We start from the raw sequence: 22,285 nt of genomic DNA on the forward strand, positions 1-22,285 counted from the left end.
AGACGCCTGGGGGATCTTCCTTTGCTTAGAATGCCCTTCTAGGGCTGACGTGGTCTGAGGTGGCGGTTGACTGGTAGGCCAGTTGTACGTCACATAGGAGAGGAAATTCTCAGGTTTATAGGCCTTTTGCGCCGGTCGCCTTTGTTGGTAATGACCATGGGCTGAATCTGTGGGTGCCCTAGACCTCCATTCTCCTCCTTGGCCTACTTGGTCCCTTGGGCTGCTGAAGCGGGTGTGTTCAGGGTTAAGGGCTGTGCTGCCCCAATGTAGCATCCCCTTCGCTACAAGGGCTATATCTACCCTAAACGTCATACTTATAATAATCACTGTGTTTATATATATAAATGCACATAATCATCTATCAATATGCACGTAGTCACAACATCATAACAACATAGTCAACTCACAACATCACATGTATACAAATCAAACACCACAGGTGATCCACCACAGTTGATCGCTACGCCTATGTTCTCTTTATACAAACAAAATAAGATTTGTACTCTAGCTGACAAGAGGAGAAAACAGCATACTGGCCCGACCTGCCTGGGTATAGTGCGTAGACCTATTCTTCAACAGTCAGACACCTCAAAGTCTACTCCTGAAAGAAAATGTCAACAGAGAAATGAGCCTGCCACTCAGTAGGTAAATAATCAGCCCTATCTATATATGTATATGAAACACAGCCCAAACAGGACAAGTAGGCAACATGCATGGGTTACAGTCAATTTAACTCCAACATAATCAATTGTAGTACACCACATAGCTATCTCACAATAAAATAATCAATTAAACTTCCTTTTTCCTAGTTTGCTTACCAGAAGGTGATATCGTGTTTTTCCCGTCAACTCAATCTCACCGTTATATAAATTTAAGTGAATCCCCTTGACAGCCGGCTCATCAATCTCATTTCGCATCATAGCTCTTTCAATTCGCATCATAGCTCTTTTATTTCGCATCATAGCTCTTTTCACATCACATCTTTTTCATATCGCATCAAAGCTCTTTTCATTTCATTTCTTTCTCATATCGCATCAAAGCTCTTTCCATTTCATTTCGCCTTATAGGCTTTTCAACATGTCAAGGGGTATTCACGCCACAATATATATTCAATTTCCACCACTCTCTGATTTTCACATATCACTATTCTTGTAAGCAACTAGTAACGTAAAACCGTATTTCGATATATTCTCATTTAGACATCCACAACACATCAAACAACAAACATAATATTTTAACGTATTTTCTCATTCCACGTACACAATACCATCAATCAAATCAAATCATCCATCACTCATATACTTTCAAATAAATCCATATCAGCATGAACCACAAATTCAGATAACAATAAAATCACAATTAAAGATACATATATAGATAATACTAATTATTTACTTACCTCAACCCCACAACGTTTCTTTCTACTCAATCGCTAACTGTCAGTTCTTTCATCTCACCCCCGTATCCTATAATGAGTTATACCACATACAATTAATATATCGAGAATATCATAATTTCTTTTAAATATAAGATTGAATATCATTTGTACAATTTCTAATAATTCTTTAATATTTCATTTCTATCGAATATAAATCTTTTTTTTTCTCTTTATTAACATACCATTTATTAAATATAATTTTCAGAATATTTCTATGAATTTTCTATTAATTTCTCGCTATTATATTCTTTAATTGAATAATAATACATATAATTGCGTATTTGGTTAACAATTCCGATGGAATTATCTAAATTGACTATAACAATATTCAAATCTAATGAATTTAATAATCTAATTAACCAACGATATCATTTTTATATTAAATTTAATATTTAATTCGACATTATTTTAAATAGCCAAACTCATAAAACATTCCGGTTAAATAGTACACCGCTCAATATAATCAACACTTAATAAATGAACTAAATAAATAATATAATTATATAAATTAATAAAAATTAAAATAAAACTTACCTCCCGCTGCGAATTGCCGAACACAGAAGGAAATTGCAAATTTATAAATGTGAGATTGTGATAATTGGCTCACATATATATATATATGTAGGGGGTGGGGCGGTGGGTGAGGGCCCACCCCCAAACCTTTTCCTTCCTTTCTTCTTTTTTTTTTCTTTTCTTTTTGGGTTATATATATATATATACATATGTTACTTACACATATATATTATTAGTAATATATATTTTATATATTATTATTATTATTATTATTATATTATTATTTATTTAATTAAACTTTTCTCAAAATACCATTTACGTCCTTCCTAATTTTCTTAATTAATATAAATTGTCCCAAAATATTATAACGAACTCCAATTTAATTCATTCAAGTGTTATTATATTCCAATTATGACCCATAATTTAGTGGCTAATTAACTAAATTTCATGAAAATTTACCAATTAATCCTACAATTATGTATTATAATATTTGGGGCGTCACAATTTTTCCCTCCTAATAAAAATTTCGTCCTCGAAATTTAACTAACTTACCGACTCAGGGAATAAATATGGGTATTTTTATCTCATGTTCTACTCAACTTCCCAACTGGCTTTCCTTGGAGAGTGGTGACTCCATTTGACCTTCACCATTGGTATTTCTTTATTTCTTAACTTCTTTATACTCCGATCCAGAATTTCCATTGACTCTTTTATATATGTCAATCCCTCTGATATCTCCATCTCTGACTCATGCAAAATATGACTAGGATCGGGTCGGTATTGCCGTAGCATAGAAACGTGAAACACGTCATGTATCTGCGATAATTCTGTCGGTAATGCTAACCGATAGGCTAGTGGTCCAACTCGCTCCAGAATTTCATATGGCTCAATATATCGCGGACTCAGCTTTCCTTGCTTTCCGAATCTTAAGATTCCTCTCCATGATGATACTTTTAGAAAAACTTTTTCACCTACCTCGTATTCCATCTCTCTGTGATGCTTATCGACGTAACTCTTCTGTCGATCTTGTGCTGCTTTCAAACACTTTTTAACTGTTTTTATCTTGTCCACTGTTTCTTGAACTAACTCCGACCCTTCAAGCTGTCTCAATCCCTCAATATCCCAACAGATCGGACTTCAGCATTTTCTTCCATACAAAGCTTCATATGGAGCCATACCAATACTGGAATGAAAGCTATTATTATAAGCAAATTCCATCAATGGTAGATGATCATCCCAATTTCCTTTGAATTCAATTACACAGGCTCTCATCATATCCTCTAATGTCTGAATCGTTCTTTCTGACTGTCCATCCGTCTGAGGATGAAACGCTGTACTGAAATGCAATTTTGTACCTAGCGCCGTTTGCAAGCTTCCCCAGAGATGGGAAGTAAATCGAGGATCTCTATCAGAAACTATAGAGGTAGGAATACCATGTAATCTCACAATCTCTGAAACATATAATTCGGCGAGCTTATCCAAGGAATCATTTTGACGGATTGGCAGGAAATGTGCAGATTTAGTCAATCTGTCAACAATCACCCAAATAGCATCATGTCTTCTGAACGTACGTGGTAACCTAATGACAAAATCCATAGTAATCTTTTCCCACTTCCATTCAGGTATAGCCAAAGGATGAAGTTTACCAGCTGGTGCTTGGTGTTCTGCTTTTACCTGCTGACAAGTTAAACATTTCGCTACGAACTCTGCCACATTTTTCTTCATTGTTGGCCACCAGTAATAGGGTCTCAAATCCCGATACATCTTGGTACTGCCAGAATGTATAGCATATGGTGCGTAGTGCGCCTCGTGCATAATTTCCATTCTCAACTCCTCTACGTTCGGCACGCATATACGTTTTTCATTGAACAATGTACCATATTCTTGGATTATAAATTGATCACTCTTTCCTTTTTGCACCTTAGCTTTCATCCTCTGTAGATATGGATCTTTAGCCTTGCATCTTTAATTTTATCCTTGAGGGAGGGCTTCACCTGTATCGTAGCCAGTAGAATATCACCACCAATGCTAAAGTGTACATCCATAACTCTGAGGGCAGTCAAATACTCCATGTTATAGCAGATCATACCTGCAAGTTGGTCCACCGTCTTTCTACTCAAAGCATCTGCTACAATGTTTGCCTTCCCCAGATGATAGTCAATGGTGCAATCATAATCTTTCAAAAGCTCCATCCACCTTCTTTGCCTCAAATTCAATTCTTTCTGTGTTGGGATATACTTTAGACTTTTGTGATCTGTAAATATTTGAAACGTCTCCCCGTATAAGTAATGCCTTCAGATCTTCAATGCATGTACTATGGCTGCTAACTCCAGATCATGGGTCAGATAGTTCATCTCGTGTGGCCTCAACTGTCTCGAAGCATAAGCTATAACTCTCCCATGCTGCATCAAAACACACCCAAGTCCTTGTCGTGAAGCATCAGTAAATACCATATATCCTCCATTCCCAGACGGCAAAGCAAGGATAGGTGCTAAAGTGAGTCTCTTCTTCAACTCCTCAAAACTCTGAGCACATTTGTCATTCCAATTAAATTGTGCATTCTTCTTCAACAAGTTCGTCAGAGGTTTTACGATTATAGAGAAGTCCTTTACAAATCTTCTATAATAACTAGCCCATCCCAGAAAATTTCGGATCTCCGACAAATATTTAGGTGGTTCCCATTCTAAAATAGCCTTAACTTTTGCTGGATCAGGTTGTACCCCTTCTTTGAAAACAACGTGCCACAAAAAAGCAATTTCCTCCATCCAAAACTCACATTTGCTGAATTTACCGTACAACTGTTTCTCTCTCAGGATCTGTAAAATTGTCCGTAAATGTTGTTCATGTTCCTCGGGACTACTCGAATATATCAAAATATCATCAATAAACACAATCACAAATTGATCAAGGAATGGTTGTAACGTCTTGTTCATCAGAGCCATGAAAGCTGCAGGGGCATTCATCAATCCAAATGGCATAACGACAAATTCATAGTGGTCATACCTGGTCCTGAAAGCTGTCTTTGAGATTGACTCTTCCTCAATCCGTAGTTGCCAATATCCTGACCTCAAATCAATTTTAGAGAACACAGTGGCACCCTTTAGCTGATCAAGCAGATCGTCAATCCGTGGCAGAGGATACTTATTCTTGATTGTGATTCGGTTCAGCTGTCTATAATCGACACATAATCTCATACTCCCATCTTTCTTCTTTACGAATAATACTGGTGCCCCCCACGGTGAAATACTAGGTCGGATGAACCCTTTATCCAATAGCTCTTCTAACTGCTTCTTTAATTCTTTCAATTCTGACGACGCCATTCTATACGGTGCAATTGAAATAGGTGCCGCCCCAGGAATAGTATCTATTTCAAAGTCTACTTCTCGATGAGGTGGTAGTCCAGGTAATTCATCCGGAAAAACATCAGGAAATTCCCTCACCACTGGAACGTCTAATACACCCGGACTAACTTTCATGGTATCATGCACACTGGCTAGATACGCCTCACACCCTTCTTTAATTAGATTAAAAGCGGTCACAGCAGAAATTAAGCAGTTAGGTATCACTTTTCTTTCCCCCACTATAACCGTCTTCATCTGCCCATTGACTTCAACCATCACCTCTTTTGTTTGACAATCCACTAGAGCATGATTACTAGCTAACCAGTCCATCCCCATAATGACATCAAATTCCCTAAGGTCTATTACAACCAAATTTGCATATAAAGTAACACCCTCCACCACTACTGGACAACATCTCACCATCGTATTCACTAATACAAATCCACCAGCAGGCATAGACACATGTAAATCATGTCCAAATGGTTCTATTTTAGCATGTACATGAGATGCAAAATCACGTGATATAAATGAACAAGTAGATCCTGGATCAATCAATACATGTGCACTAAAATCGCAAATAGAGAAGGAACCAGTGATAACCTCGGGTGTCGTAGGAGCTTGTTCTTTTGTGATTGCATACACCCTGGCTTGTGGTTGAGTTTGACTACTTTGTCCGGTTGACGTCATAGAAAGATTCCCGCTACCTCGACCACCTTTACCTCGTCCTCTACTTGTACCTGCCCGTTGTGAGTTTTCCCCCACACTGCTAAACTCTGAAGTCTGAGGTCTTCTGGAATTATCCCTCCATGTAGGACAGTCCCAGATAATGTGTCCTGGTTGATGGCAACGGTAACATACAATTGGTTGAACTCCCCAACATTCACCAGTGTGTCTCCTACCGCAATTAGCACAAGAGGGAATAGATCTTCCACTGAACGATCTGGCTGGACCTGGTCTTGCTCCAGATCTAACCGAAGTAGCCTGCCTCTACTCGAAAATACTAAAGAAGACCTGCTAGTTTGACCCACTCCTCGGCCTCTGAACCAACCTCTCTGCGAACCAGAGCCCCTAAAGGAAACTGCACCACTTTGTCTCGCTGTAGGATTCAGGTTACCTGTCAATTTCCTTCGTTTAGCTTCAGTAGAACTCCTTCCAATTGACGTCTCTTCTGCCCTCAGTGCCGCTTCCAGCAGTGCACCACAACTTGGAGGTTTGATTGCTATTTTCTCCCGAATCTCAAGTCTCAACCCCCTTTCAAATCTGTCTCTTCTCAATTCATCCGTGCTCACTTCTTCTGGGGCATATTTTGATAATCTCACAAATTGCAGTTCATATTCAGCAACAGATAACTCATTCTGCTTTAATTCCAGGAATTCAACTTTTTTACGGTTTCTGTAGACTGGTGGAGTATATTTGTCTGCAAATTCTTTCAAAAAGTCATACCAAGTCAAAGTGGCGGGTCGGCTCCTGCTCCTTGGGACTGTTTCCCACCAATCTAAGGCATTTTTCTCTAGTAAGGACACTGCATACCTCAACTTTTGCTCAGAAGTACACTCGATCCTGTCCAACACCCTTTCCGTGTTTCTCAGCCATTCCTCTGCTTCAGCAAGATCAGTTGTACCGGCAAATACCTTCGCCCCCTGTCTCCTTACTATTTCATAATTTTTATCAATAACTGCATCATGTAGTTGTGATTGTGGCGATGGAGCCATCCTCTGCATCATTTCCATAAACTGTTGCATAAAAGGGTTTATTTCTGGTTGTGGGGCATTTCTATTTTGGGATTATAATCCCTGATGTTCTGATCCTGAATCATGACCCTGCACAGACTCTATTGACTCAGTTGGGCCAGCAGCGTTTTCTCTTGACGCTTCCATCCTATATAAAATACACACATGTGAGTAGATTCCTAACATATACACCTTACGTATAAAATAACATTTCATCTACTATCCCAAGAAAATCTAATCCCTGCACTGATACCACCTAATGTAGCACCCCCTTCGCTACAAGGGCTATATCTACCCTAAACGTCATACTTATAATAATCCCTGTGTTTATATATATAAATGCACATAATCATCTATCAATATGCATACGTAGTCACAACATCATAACGACATAGTCAACCCACAACATCACATGTATACAAATCAAACACAACAGGTGATCCACCACAGTTGATCGCTACGCCTATGTTCTCTTTATACAAACAAAATAAGATTTGTACTCTAGCTGACAAGAGGAGAAAACAGCATACTGGCCCGACCTGCCTGGGTATAGGGCGTAGACCTATTCTTCAACACTCAGACACATCACATGTATACAATCTCATTTCGCATCATAGCTCTTTCAATTCGCATCATAGCTCTTTTCACATTACATCTTTTTCATATCGCATCAAAGCTCTTTTCATTTCATTTCGCCTTATAGGCTTTTCAATACGTCAAGGGGTATTCACGCCACAATATATATTCAATTTCCACCACTCCCTCATTTTCACATATCACCATTCTTGTAAGCAACTAGTAACGTAAAACCGTATTTCCATATATTCTCATTTAGATATCCACAACACATCAAACAACAAACATAATATTTTAACGTATTTTCTCATTCCACGTACACAATACCATCAATCAAATCAAATCATCCATTACTCATATACTTTCATATAAATCCATATCAGCATGAACCACAAATTCAGATAACAATAAAATCACAATTAAAGATACATATATAGATAATACTAATTATTTACTTACCTCAACCTCACAACGTTTCTTTCTACTCAATCGCTAACTGTCAGTTCTTTCATCTCACCCCCGTATCCTATAATGAGTTATACCACATACAATTAATATATCGAGAATATCATAATTTCTTTTAAATATAAGATTGAATATCATTTGTACAATTTTTAATAATTCTTTAATATTTCATTTCTATCGAATATAAATCTTTTTTTTTTCTCTTTATTAACATACCATTTATTAAATATAATTTTCAGAATATTTCTATGAATTTTCTATCAATTTCTCGCTATTATATTCTTTAATTGAATAATAATACATATAATTGCGTATTTGGTTAACAATTCCGATGGAATTGTCTAAATTGGCTATAACAATATTCAAATCTAATGAATTTAATAATCTAATTAACCAACGATTTCATTTTTATATTAAATTTAATATTTAATTCGATATTATTTTAAATAGCCAAACTCGTAAAACATTTCGATTAAATAGTACACCGCTCAATATAATCAATATTTAATAAATGAACTAAATAAATAATATAATTATATAAATTAATAAAAATTAAAATAAAACTTACCTCCTGCTGCGAATTGCCGAACAGAGAAGGAAATTGCAAATTTATAAATGTGAGATTGTGATAATTGGCTCACATATATATATGTAGGGGGTGGGGCGGTGGGTGAGGGCCCACCCCCAAACCTTTTCCTTCCTTTCTTCTTTTTTTTTTTTCTTTTCTTTTTGGCTATTATATATATATATATATACATATGTTACTTACACATATATATTATTAGTAATATATATTTTATATATTATTAATATTATTATTATATTATTATTATTATTATATTATTTATTTAATTAAACTTTTCTCAAAATACCATTTACGTCCTTCTTAATTTTCTTAATTAATAGAAATTGTCCCAAAATATTATAACAAACTCCAATTTAATTCATTCAAGTGTTATTATATTCCAATTATGACCCATAATTTAGTGGCTAATTAACTAAATTTCATGAAAATTTACCAATTAATCCTACAATTATGTATTCTAATATTTGGGGCGTCACACCCAATCCCTCTCACCTTCTTGGTTTTGTCATCCTTAGGCGTGCACATCAGACTTATAAACTTATGTTAAAATTTGGTGATCCCTAAGAATTAATCTAAAGATTATAATAATAATGATGGTTGAATAATTTACTTGTTTTCAGTGGTATTGCATTATATATGTCTAAAATGAGATCAATTACTATTCAGTTTAAAAAATTCTTGTTTTTATTTTTGTATAATTAAAAGTGATGATACCCCCTCTATATTACTTGTACCGGCCCAAATCTTACAATCCAGCCCTATTGGTACCAAATCGATTCGCCCATGAGCATGTAAAAGGGCCCATAAAGCCTTTTCTTTCATCTGTACTAAACTGGCAAATCCAGGAGCAAACTCATTACCAGTTCGTCACATCATCAAATAGCTAGGTCGACACGTCATACATCTTACCAACACATTGAGATGCATTACTCTAAAATACCTCCAACTGGCTCCTAGCCATCCGGTGGCAACCTTGCTGGTAACCAACAAATAATTAAATCTCGGAATACTCAAACAGACTGGGCAAGACTAAGTCAAAAGGTCATAACTCCTTCAAAATAAGTCAAACTCCTAAGATACTTTTTCTATTATTTAGCTAACTCATGTAGGTACCCCTAACTACTTTCCGAATTATGCTCCACGAAGACCCATATGTAGAGATTCTAACACCATTTTCAACCCTTATTCTTACATTGATTCAAGTTTTTCGTTTATTTTCATCAGTAAACTCTTACTAACTTAAGATTAGAATATTAACCTCTATTTTCTGTAGGTTAGCCCCTGTTAATCTTAGGGTTTTATACGAAGATCCTTTATCTTTAGGGTGCGGTTGAAATTCGGTACACATAATTGGCATCGTCTATGGGAAACACTTGAGCTTAGATGTGAGAAATGGAAAATTCTAACAACGGAGGTGAAAACGGATCTTTTGATGGAAACACTTCTCTACCTGTTGTAGTGGGTTCCACTATTCCACCTCCAGAGTAGGTCGTAGGGGGACTCAATGACCCTGATCCAACTTTCAACCCGGTGGCTATACTTGTTGTCATCAACCTGTTGTTAGGTGATCAGCTCCAGCAGTTCATAGTGGAGACTGTCAATGTACCTCTCTGAGGCTCCCAAGCTAATGAGTAGGACAATCTTCCCAGCAGGAGAAGAGTGGAACACGTAGTTAGTAAGGAATCAACGAGCAAGGCCCTGTTGGTCTCCAGTAGGACAAACCGCTACCTGCCGAGCATACCAGTAAGGAAGTGGTTCTCCTGGGACCTCCTGAGAGCTACCACTCTTTCATGACAATAATGATGGGATTTCGCTAAAGGGTCAGGAGGAAAGGTACACTTTGGAGTGTTGCATTCCATTCAGTGCTACCATCATGGCAAAGAAGCTTCCTTCTCATTTTAGGGTGCCCTCAACCCTGCCCACTTATAATGGCACCACCGACCCTGCTGAGCACATCCATAAATTTGAAAATGCAGCACTGCTACAAAGGTATACTGATGGTAGCAAATGTTGTGTATTTCTTACTACACTAACCAATTCTACTCAGCTATGGTTCGACCAGCTTCCAACTAGATCAATAAGATCTTTTGTAAAATTTAATGCCTTTTTCCTATACCAGTTTGCTAGTAACAACAAGTGCCAAAAATCGGCCATCAGTCTCTCTGGAGTGAACCAAGCAGAAAATGAGACATTGAGATTGTATAATAAGCGCTTCAACAAGGCCATCTTGGAAACCCCAGCCACACACTTGTATCACACAAGGACTTTGCGGGGGATCTCTCTTCGTATCTCTAGTAAAGCAACCTATTTTTTACTTCTGCTGCCTACTAGCGTGGATAGACATGTATAAATTAGAAGATGTCCAACTAACAAAGAAGGATAATCAACCAGACATAAGGAGGGACAATGAAAGACCCTCCACCCGCAAGAGCAAGGGGAATTTAGAGGACGATTTTAATCCCCTCGATCCCAAGAACGATCATTCACCCCTCTCATAACCAGCCCAACACGGATGCTCATGGCTATAGATCAGTTCCCTGCACTGTAGTGGCCTAATGGTTTCGAGGGGGGAACCCAGCTTCCTAAATATAAATATTTTTGCCGGTAGCAACGGGAGTATGGACTCGATACCAACAAGTGTCGCCAACTATGGCAAGAGATAGAGCGGTTGATCTAAGCTAGCTATATTAAAGATTATGTCAACAAAGACCTAAGACTCGATCAAAGAGAGGAGCATCTTTGCCATTGAGGCTCCTGCAGAAGCGAGGAGATGGCTGCAGATTGCCTTAGGAGGGAGCACGAAAGGGAGAAGGCTCCTATTGAGGAGTAGATCTCGAAAAACACCCCAACCAAAGGTGAGATCCACATGATAGCAAGAGACTCCAAGAGTGCCAGACGTGTGCATACTCGTGCTGCCAAAGCAGTCATGGAAATTAATTGCAATATACTAGTAGGGGATCCTGCGATCCACTTGGACCTACTGACACACAGGGAATTCATTTACCTCATAATGATGCTCTTGTTATTTCTGTTTCTTTAGCTAACTATATTGTTCAACATATTTTTGTTGATTCTAGAAACTAAACAAATATCCTTTTTTATGAGGTCTATCGGTAGATAGAGCATGGTGATACCCCGCTAGAGCCCGTGGACACATCTTTATATGATTTTGCAAGAGAGGTGGTATAGCCTCTGGGACAGATCTTGCTCCCCATATCCCAGGGGCAAAACCTAACAGGAAAACTAAGATGATTCACTTCCTTATTGTAGACATGCCTTCAGCCTACAACATCATCCTAGGACATCTTGCTTTGTATGCCTTTTAAGCAGTGGTATCCACCCACCACATGAAACTAAAGTTCCTCGCTAGAGCCGGAGTAGGAGAAGTAATAGGTAATAATTACACAACAAGGAAATGCTACGTTGAAATTGTAAAATAAGGCAACATGAAAGATATGAAAATAAATCTCCCTCAGCCCATCCTGGAAAAAGGTAAAAGACCTGGACAATATAACAACCAGGGAAATGAGGTTCTTGCACGTGTGCAGCCTGCATAGGAGCTTGTGAATATCTAGCTGGTTCTAGGAAAACCAGACAAAATTAACATGATCGGCTTCCAACTCAGACCTGAGCTAACAGAGAAACTAACCAAGTTCTTATAAGAAAACATGGACATTTTTGCATGGTCATCTTGTGACTTGGTTGGAATTGATCCCAGTATTGCAGTGCATAGTTTGAAGTTAGACCCAGCATTCCCTCCTATGAAGCAGAAGAAAAGACATTTTGGTTTTCAAAAGGATAAGGTCATTTAAGAAGAGGTAAGTAAGCTCCTAAGTGTGGGGCACATCCAGAGATTTCAATTTTCCAAGTGGTTATCAAATGTCGTGCGAGTCCTCAAGTTAGGTAACAAATGGCGTATGTGTGTGGATTTTGAAGATGTTAATAAAGTATGCCCTAAATATTTTTACCCCCTTCCTCGCATAGGTTAGCTGGTGAATTCTTCATATTTTGTTCGATTAACAACTATGATTAGGTGTCATCTATCATATCATTTCTATCTACCCCTCAAAAGCCCTTTTTCCATGTTTGTCGACTCCCATCTTTAATAGGGTCCGTCTGGCTTTCGTGATTGCTTTTAGGCTTTAAGCTCTTATCGCCAATCAGTGAATGAGGGATCCCCTCAATGTTGACCCATCACATCCTAGGGTTTAAGAAACTCCCAAAGGTTTGGTTGTCGCTGGTTTAAGTGGTACGTGAGTTAGGATTAGAACATTGTGAGATAGTTTTGTTCTTATCTAACATCGGTGTTAAAAGAAGAATTGCGAGAGCCAACCGAGTACGAGAGGATTGGGTTGGGTCAACCTATGGTCTACCGGTTGTTACGCCAATAGCAACACTGGGAAACTATGAGGGTAAGGAGAAACTATTGGGTTCAATACGGGCCAGGAGGCCCAGCGGAGTTTAAAATTTTATTCATAATTAATACATCCAAAACGACTTATACAGAAAACCTATGCCCAATCGATTAATGAAATCATGTGTGAGACATAAAATAAGTGCGAAATGTTTAAATCGTATGTATACCTTTCACACTCCATTTGATGTAGATGGTGATGAAATGATTTCAAGCGTTATCTATCTGCAATCACAGTTGTCTCAAATTTGCAGAGCCCCAAGTGTTGCTCCTCTAAAGGTATTCACACCTTGGATGTCCACCTCTCTTTGAATCTGTACTAGTAAATCTCAACTCTAACTTCTAAATTTCTTAATAACTGTATATTTTTGTGTAGAATTCCACCTTGAATTGTACCAAATTAGAATAAGGTGGAAATCTAGTTATATAATTATGGGATTAATTGATAAATATTTAAATTCAAATAAAATTACGTTAAAACTTAAATGGAGTAAATTGGGGCTTTATAAAATATATTGGGGTAAATTATATTAATTAAAAAATTAAGGACGTAGTTGGTATTTTAAAAAAATTAAAAAAAATAAAAAATAAAAAAGGGGAATAAAGATGGGTACGGCAACGTGCGGCAGCACCTACCTTTTTAATTGACAAACACACACAATTAATTCACACACACACACACATTTGGTGTCAGAATAGGTGTCCGTCAAGGGAATTGCTTGGCTCATTGTAAACTATTCTAAACGATTTTTCTAATAAAATGTTAATTTAGAATGTTCTTTGGCCATATTCATCATATGCTTTAAATATTATATGTATAATTGGTTGAAGCCCTTAGATTATTATACTACGGGGTGGCTCGCGCATATGATGGTAATCGTGTGACCGACCTCAATGGTTTAAAATGTCTCAGGTCAATGCATCAGTCAAGATGGGGTATCTCTCATTCTTTAGAGACTCGTACTAACTGATGTATTCATAATATGATTGTCAAGTTTCACAGACAGAAACATGTGATGTTTGCTCACTTTAATAGGTACTTGATAAAGAGTAGTCAAGTTTACTAAACCAACTCGCAAGGGTTATCATATGGAAGCCCTTTGTGGCATGATCCATATGATTAGAACTCCCAGGCTACATTAGTGCACTAACTAGTCCTTAGACTTGCAGTTCCACAGTAATCTTATGCATAGGACGGATATGACTCGATCATGCCTAATGTAGTTTTAGCTATTATCTTGGATTAATGTACGGTCATGTTTCAAGTATAGTTAAAGTATTCATGAAGGTTGGTGAATTTCAAGATAGGATTTGTTGTTTACTATGAGAGGATAATGAACCTCCTATGTTCTCCACAGTATACGTTCCTTGAGCCTATGACCATGGCGATTATTAAATAGGAAAAGAGTTTTCCTATGTTGATAAGACTGGAAGCATAACTTGGAGAGTTGATACATAGATATCAAAGTCGATAATGAGAACTGGTAACTTATTACATGCACTAGACTTTGATTAGGAGGTTGGTGGCAGAAATATTTGTATTTGCGTGGCCGCGTAGCTCACAGGTTCATGCAATAATTCACCTATTCTCTAGTATCATAGGTCACTGCTAGGTGGCCACCCATGATGATGGGAACCCCAGTTAAGGAGTTTCTGAGGGTGACTATAAATTATAATAATATATAATTAATTTGTCAATTAAATTGTATACAATACAAATTCAAGTCTAGCTGAGTAGTGAACCTAAAGGGTCACACACAAATCCATGATAAGTTTTTTGGGAATAATGAATTTGATTAATAATTGAAAGATGAAGAAATAAAGTTAAACTTATCCTCTTGAAGAAGAAGCAAAGTTGAACTTCTTATCTTGAGATGAAGAAGCAAAGTTGAACTTGTCTTCTTGAGAAGAAGAAGAAAAGTCGAACTTCTCTTCATGAGATGAAGAAGCAAGTTAAACTTGTCTTCTTAAGAATAAAAAAACAAAGTCGAACTTCTCTTCATAAAATGAAGAAGACAAGTTGTATTTCTTTTCATTAGATAAATAAGCAAAATTGTTATTTCTCTTCATAATATGATAAAATGGTATTTTTCTTTTGCAAAAATAAAAATCAAATTTGTCTTCCTCTTTGCAAGAAGGAGAATCAAACTTGGTTTCCTCTTTGCAAGAAGAGAAGACAATTTAAACTTTGCCTTCAAATCAGATCTATAACTAGAGAGTTATCGCTGCAAATTTAACATACAAACTTATCCTCTCTTGATCTCTTTCTCTATTTGCTCTCTTGCTCTCGTTCTTTTCAAAACGAGTTCTCTTGTCTTCTTCTGTTGATCAATTGTTGATCACCATAATCTCTAACGCCTACTAGTTGATTAATCAAATTACTTAGTTAATCATTCCTATAATTGATTTATTCAATTTAACCAGATTGACTAATCAGATATTTAATTCTATGGGTATGTGTATAATTAGTTGCTATAATAGTGAGGAATAGATGAAAAATGAATAGATATGTTAGAAATTTATATTTGAGAAACATTATGAAGTTATTTATTTAAAAAATATTGTGCTTATTAATGCGGAATATGAGATTTTTTAGATAATTCAATCCAAAGATGTTATAACAAAAACGAAAGCTATAAGAAGATGCGGGATTTAATGAACAAAGTTCTTATGAGTTAATTGATAAACTATACATATTTTTAGAAAGTTTAGATTGTCTAGTTATTTAGAAGAAACGGAATGAAGATTTGAATATTGATAGAAATAAAATATTAAAAGATACTGTATGAAAAATATTTAATATTCTATTTAGAAATTACGATATTATCAATATATTTATATATGTATTTATAACTTATTACAGGACACTGAGACAAAGTAGAGGACTAAACAACCCCCTACCTACTAATTATATCATTATATGATCGAGGTAAGTAAATAATTACTATTATCTATATATGTTCCTTTTTCTTGTGACATTACTTTTGTATAAGTCTATCATTCGTGTTGGAACTGATAGGTTTTGAATTGAATGAGTATTGATGATTTAATTTGAATGATTATGCTGTGAAAATGAAATGAGGAAAGATGCAATAAAATACTCCATATGTTGAATGATGTGATGTTGGTGCTTGTAAAAATGTATTGATATGAGGTTTTGCATTACCAGTTACTTACAAGAACGGTCATATGTGAAAATAAGGGAATGATGGAAACTAAATATAATTGTGACATGAATACCCCTTGATATTATTGAATTTAATATGTGGCAAAATGAAATGAAATAACTATGATGCAAAATGAAAAGAGCTATAATGTGAAATGAAAGAGCTATGACGCGATATGAGATTGATGAGTTTGGGCAGTATGTCAAGGGGATTCATTTAAATATTATGTGATGAATAGTGAGGTTGAGTTGGTAGAGAGAAATACTATATCACCTTTCTGGTAAGCAGAGTAGAAAAAGAGGAGTTTAATTTGATTGTCTTATTGTAGCACCCCCTTTGCTACAAGGGCTATATGTACCATAAACGTCATACTTATAGTAATCCCTGTGTTCATACATATACGTTTGCACATAACCATCCAATTAATATGCATACGTAATCCCAACACGTCATAGTAGTTATTATCAACCCACAATATTATATATATACATATCACACGTCACAAATTGATTCGTCACAGGTAATCCGTATACTTATATTCTCTCTGTACGGACAAAATGTGATTTGTACTCTAACTGACAAAGAGGAGAAAACTGCATACTGGCTGTAGCACCCCCTTCGCTACAAAGCCTATATCTACTTAAATGTCATACTTATAGTAATCCCTGTGTTCATATATATACATTTGCACATAACCATCTAATTAATTTGCATACGTAATCCCAACGCATCATAGGAGGTATTATCAACCCACAACATTATATATATATATATATATACATATCATACACCACAAGGAGATTCGTCACAAGTAATCCGTACGCTTATATTCTCTATGTACAAACAAAATATGGTTTGTACTCTAACTGACAAAGAGGAGAAAACTGCATACTGGCCCGACCTGCCTGAGTATAGCGCGTGGACCTATTTTTCAACAGTCAGACACCTCAAAGTCTATTCCTGAAAGAAAACGTCAGCAGGGGAATGAGCCTGCCACTCAATAAGTAAATAACCAGCCCTATCTATATATGTATATCAAACACAGCCCAAATAAGATAAGTAGGCAACATGCATGGAATACAGTCAATTTAATTTCAACATAATCAGCTTTATTACACCACATGACTATCTCATAACAAGACAATCAATCAAACTCCATTTTTCCTAGTTTGCTTACTAGAAGGTGATATTGTGTTTTTCCCGCCAACTCAATCTCACCGTTATATAAATTTAAGTGAACCCCCTTGACAGCCGGCTCATCAATCTCATTTCGCACATAGCATTTTCTTTTCGCACATAGCTGTTTCATTTCGCACATAGCATTTTCTTTTTGCACATAGCACTTTCTTTTCGCACATAGCACTTTCTTTTCGCACATAGCCTTTCAAAACATCAAGGGGTATTCACACCACAATTATATTCAATTTCCACCACTCCCTCATTTCCACATATCACCATTCTTGTAAGCAACTAGTAATGTAAAACAATATTAACATATTCTCAGTTTCAAATATCCACAATACATCAAACAACAATCATAATATTCTAACGTATTTCCTCATGCCACATACACAATACCGTCAATCAAATCAGATCATTCATCACTCATATACTTTCAGACAAATCAATGGCAGCATGAACCACAAATTTATATAACAGTAATAGCACAAATAAAGGGGACATATATAGATAATACTAATTATTTACTTACCTCAACCTTACAACGTTTCTTTCTACTCAATCGCTAATTGTCAGTCCTTTCACCTCACCCCCGTATCCTATAATGAGTTATACCACATACAATTAATATATCGAGAATATCGTAATTTCTTTTATATAATATTAAATATTATTCGTACAATTTTCAATAATTCTTTAATATTCCACTTCTATCGAAGTACAAATCTTCGTTTTTCTTCTTTATTAACATACCATTTGTTAAATATAATTTTCGGAATATTTCTATGAATTTTCTATCAATTTTCCGCTACTATACAATTAAATTAAATCACAATACGTAGAATTGCGTATTTGGTTAAATTCCGATGGAATTGTATAAATCAGCTATAGCAACATTCAAATCTAATAAATTTAATAATCTAATTGACCAATGATATCATTTTTATATCTAATTCGATATTTAATTCGACAGTATTTTAAATAGTCAGACTCATAAAATACTTCGATTAAATAGTACATCACTTAGTATAAACAACATTTAATAAATGAACTAATTGAATAATATAATTATATAAATTAATAAAAATTACAATAGAAGCCTTACCTGCGCTGCGAACTACCGAAACAGAAAATGAAAATTGCAATTTTTAAGATTGAGTAATTGTCTTATGTGATTGGACAAACACATATATATATTTAGTGGTTGGTGAGGCGGTGGCAGCACATGCCACGCCCACCATCTCATTTTCTTTTATTTTTTTTATTTAATAAATATTTTTAAATAATTACTTTTACGTCCTTCCTAATTTTCTTAATTAATATAATTTGCTTTCAAATATTATAACGAACTCTAATTTAATCCGCTCAAATTTTATTATATTCTAATTATAGCCCATAATTTATTTACCAATTAACTAAGCTTCATAAAAATTTACCAATTAACTAAATTTCATAAAGATTTACCAATTAATCCCCCAATTATATATTATAATTTTTGGGGCGTCACAATTCTCCCCTCCTAATAAAAATTTCGTCCTCGAAATTCAACTAACTTACCGGCTCAGGGAATAAATATGTGTATTTCTCTCTCATGTTCTCCTCAACTTCCCAAGTGGCTTCTCTTGGAGAGTGATGGCTCCATTTGACCTTCACCATAGGTATTTCTTTATTTCTTAATTTTCATTCTCAACTCCTCTACCTCGACCACCTCTACCTCGTCCTCTGCTCGTACCTGCCCATTGTGAGTTTTCCCCCACATTGCTAAACTTTGAAGTCTGAGTTTCTCTGGAATTATCCCTCCATATAGGACAGTTCCTGACAATATATCCCGGTTGACGGCAACGATAACATATAGCTGATCGGGTTCCCCAACATTCACCAATGTGTCTCCTACCGCACTTAGCACAAGAAGGAATAGACCCCCCACTGAACGATCTGGTTGGACCTTGTCTCCCTCCAAATCCAACCGAAGTAGGGCCGCCTCTACTCGAAAACACTGAAGGGGACCTACTAGTCTCACCCACTCCTTGGCCTCTAAACCAACCTCTCTACGAACCAGAACCCCTAAAGGAATCTGCACCACTTTGTCCTGGTATAGGATTTAGGTTATCTGTCATTTTTTTTCGTTTAGCTTCAGTAGAACTCCTTTCAATGGATGTCTCTTCTACCCTCAATGCCGCTTCCAGCAGAGCACCATAACTCGGAGGTTTGATTGCTATTTTCTCCCGAATCTCAAGTCTCAACCCCCTTTCAAATCTGTCTCTTCTCAATTCATCGTTGCTCACTTCTTCTGGGGCATATTTTGACAATCTCACAAATTGCAGTTCATATTTAGCAACAGATAACTCATTCTGCTTTAATTCCAGGAATTCAACTTTTTTACTGTTTCTGTAGACTGGTGGAGTATATTTGTCAGCAAATTCTTTCAAAAAGTCATTCCACATCAAAGTGGTTGGTCGGTTCCTGCTCCCTGGGACTGTTTCCCACTAATCTAAGGCATCTTTCTCCAGTAAGGACACTGCATACCTCAACTTTTGCTGGAAGTACACTCGATTCTGTCCAACACCCTTTCCGTGTTCCTCAGCCATTCCTCTGCTTCGGCAGGGTCAGTTGTACCGGCAAATACCTTCGCCCCCTGTCTCCTCACTATTTCATAATTTTTATCAATAAGTGCATCATGTGGTTATGATTGTGGCGGTGGAGCCATCCTCTGCATCATTTCCATAAACTGTTGCATAAAAGGGTTTATTTTTTGTTGTGGGGCATTTCTATTTTGGGATTCTAACCCCTGATGTTCTTATCCTGAATCATGACCCTGCACACACTCTAATGACTTAGTTGGGCCAGCAGCATTTTCCCTTGACTCTTCCATCCTATATGAAATGCACACATGTGAGTAAGTTTCTAGTATATACATCTTACGTATAATATTATATTTCATCTACTATCCCTAGGGAATCTAATCCCTGCTCTAATACCACCTAATGTAGCAACCCCTTCGCTATAAAGCCTATATCTATCTTAAACGTCATACTTATAGTAATCCCTGTGTTCATATATATACATTTGCACATAACCATCTATTAATTTGCATACGTAATCCCAACACATCATAGGAGGTATTATCAACCCACAACATTATATATATATATACATATCATACACCACAAGGAGATTCGTCACAAGTAATCCGTACGCTTATATTCTCTATGTACAAACAAAATATGATTTGTACTCTAACTGCCAAAAAGGAGAAAACTGCATACTGGCCCGACCTGTCTGAGTATAGCGCATGGACCTATTTTTCAACAGTCAGACACCTCAAAGTCTATTTCTGAAAGAAAATGTCAGCAGGGGGATGAGCCTGCCACTCAATAAGTAAATAACCAGCCCTATCTATATATGTATATCAAACACAACCCAAATAAGATAAGTAGGCAGCATGCATGGAATACAGTCAATTTAATTTCAACATAATCAGCTTTATTATACCACATGACTATCTCATAACAAGACAATCAATCAAACTCCATTTTTCCTAGTTTGCTTACCAGAAGGTGATATTGTGTTTTTCCCGCCAACTCAATCTCACCGTTATATAAATTTAAATGAACCCCCTTGACAGCTGGCTCATCAATCTCATTTCGCACATAGCATTTTCTTTTCGCACATAACTGTTTCATTTCGCACATAGCATTTTCTTTTCGCACATAGCACTTTCTTTTCGCACATAGCCTTTCAAAACATCAAGGGGTTTCACACCACAATTATATTCAATTTCCACCACTCCCTCATTTTCACATATCACCATTCTTGTAAGCAACTAGTAATGTAAAACAATATCAACATATTCTCAGTTTCAAATATCCACAATACATCAAACAACAATCATATTATTCCAACGTATTTCCTCATTCCACATACACAATACCATCAATCAAATCAGATCATTCATCACTCATATACTTTCAGACAAATCAATGGCAGCATGAACCACAAATTTATATAACAGTAATAGCACAAATAAAGGGGACATATATAGATAATACTAATTATTTACTTACCTCAACCTTACAACGTTTCTTTCTACTCAATCGCTAATTGTCAGTCCTTTCACCTCACCCCGTGTCCTATAATGAGTTATACCACATACAATTAATATATTGAGAATATCGTAATTTTTTTATATAATATTAAATATTATTCGTATAATTTCTAATAATTCTTTAATATTCCACTTCTATCGAAGTACAAATCTTCGTTTATCTTCTTTATTAGCATACCATTTGTTAAATATAATTTTCGGAATATATGTATGAATTTTCTATCAATTTCCCGCTACTATACAATTTAATTAAATAAGAATACGTAGAATTGCGTATTTGGTTAATAATTCTGATGAAATTGTATAAATCGGCTATAGCAACATTCAAATCTAATAAATTTCATAATCTAATTGACCAATGATATCATTTTTATATCTAATTCGATATTTAATTCGACAGTATTTTAAATAGTCAGACTCATAAAATACTTCGATTAAATAGTACATCACTTAGTATAAACAACATTTAATAAATGAACTAATTAAATAATATAATTATATAAATTAATAAAAATTACAATAGAAGCCTTACCTGCGCTGCGAACTACCGAAACAGAAAATGAAAATTGCAATTTTTAAGATTGAGTAATTGTCTTATGTGATTGGACAAACACATATATATATTTCGTGGTTGGTCAGGCGGTGGCAGCACATGACACGCCCACCATCTCATTTTCTTTTATTTTTTTATTTAATAAATATTTTTAAATAATTACTTTTACGTCCTTCCTAATTTTCTTAATTAATATAATTTGCTTTCAAATATTATAA

The 22,285-nt window shown here is 35.9% G+C and overlaps 2 protein-coding genes and 1 long non-coding RNA gene across 4 annotated transcripts; all 3 read right to left on the reverse strand.

Annotated features, from left to right (window-relative positions):
* Positions 1-357: 357 nt before the first annotated feature.
* Positions 358-8,674, reverse strand: LOC148784990 (uncharacterized). 2 transcript variants are annotated; one of them, XM_088875285.1, is made up of 4 exons: positions 8,632-8,674; positions 8,058-8,124; positions 5,893-7,170; positions 358-601 (listed from the first exon to the last, which is right to left on the reverse strand). In XM_088875285.1, the coding sequence occupies exon 3, from the start codon at positions 7,032-7,034 to the stop codon at positions 5,976-5,978; it is 1,059 nt and encodes a 352-aa protein (XP_088731411.1). In that variant the 5' UTR covers positions 7,035-7,170; positions 8,058-8,124; positions 8,632-8,674; the 3' UTR covers positions 358-601; positions 5,893-5,975. The 2 variants fall into 2 exon arrangements, 1 of the variants encoding a protein (XP_088731411.1); XR_016062753.1 differs by lacking the exons at positions 5,893-7,170; positions 8,058-8,124; positions 8,632-8,674 and adding exons at positions 1,400-1,466; positions 1,973-2,044.
* LOC148784991 (uncharacterized) lies at positions 2,543-2,938 on the reverse strand. The gene has a single exon (XM_088875659.1). It carries the CDS (start codon positions 2,936-2,938, stop codon positions 2,543-2,545), a length of 396 nt encoding a protein of 131 aa, XP_088731785.1.
* Positions 8,675-17,056: 8,382 nt separating the features above from the next.
* On the reverse strand, positions 17,057-19,122 carry LOC148784992 (uncharacterized). Its single transcript, XR_016062942.1, has 3 exons — positions 18,967-19,122; positions 17,942-18,008; positions 17,057-17,190 (listed from the first exon to the last, which is right to left on the reverse strand). It is a non-coding gene; the product is annotated as an uncharacterized LOC148784992 (long non-coding RNA).
* Between the last annotated feature and the right edge of the window lie 3,163 nt (positions 19,123-22,285).

The sequence above is a fragment of the Sesamum indicum genome, linkage group LG11 (genome assembly GCF_026168435.1).
Source record: "Sesamum indicum cultivar Baizhima isolate 11 linkage group LG11, ASM2616843v1, whole genome shotgun sequence".
Lineage (NCBI taxonomy): Eukaryota > Viridiplantae > Streptophyta > Magnoliopsida > Lamiales > Pedaliaceae > Sesamum > Sesamum indicum.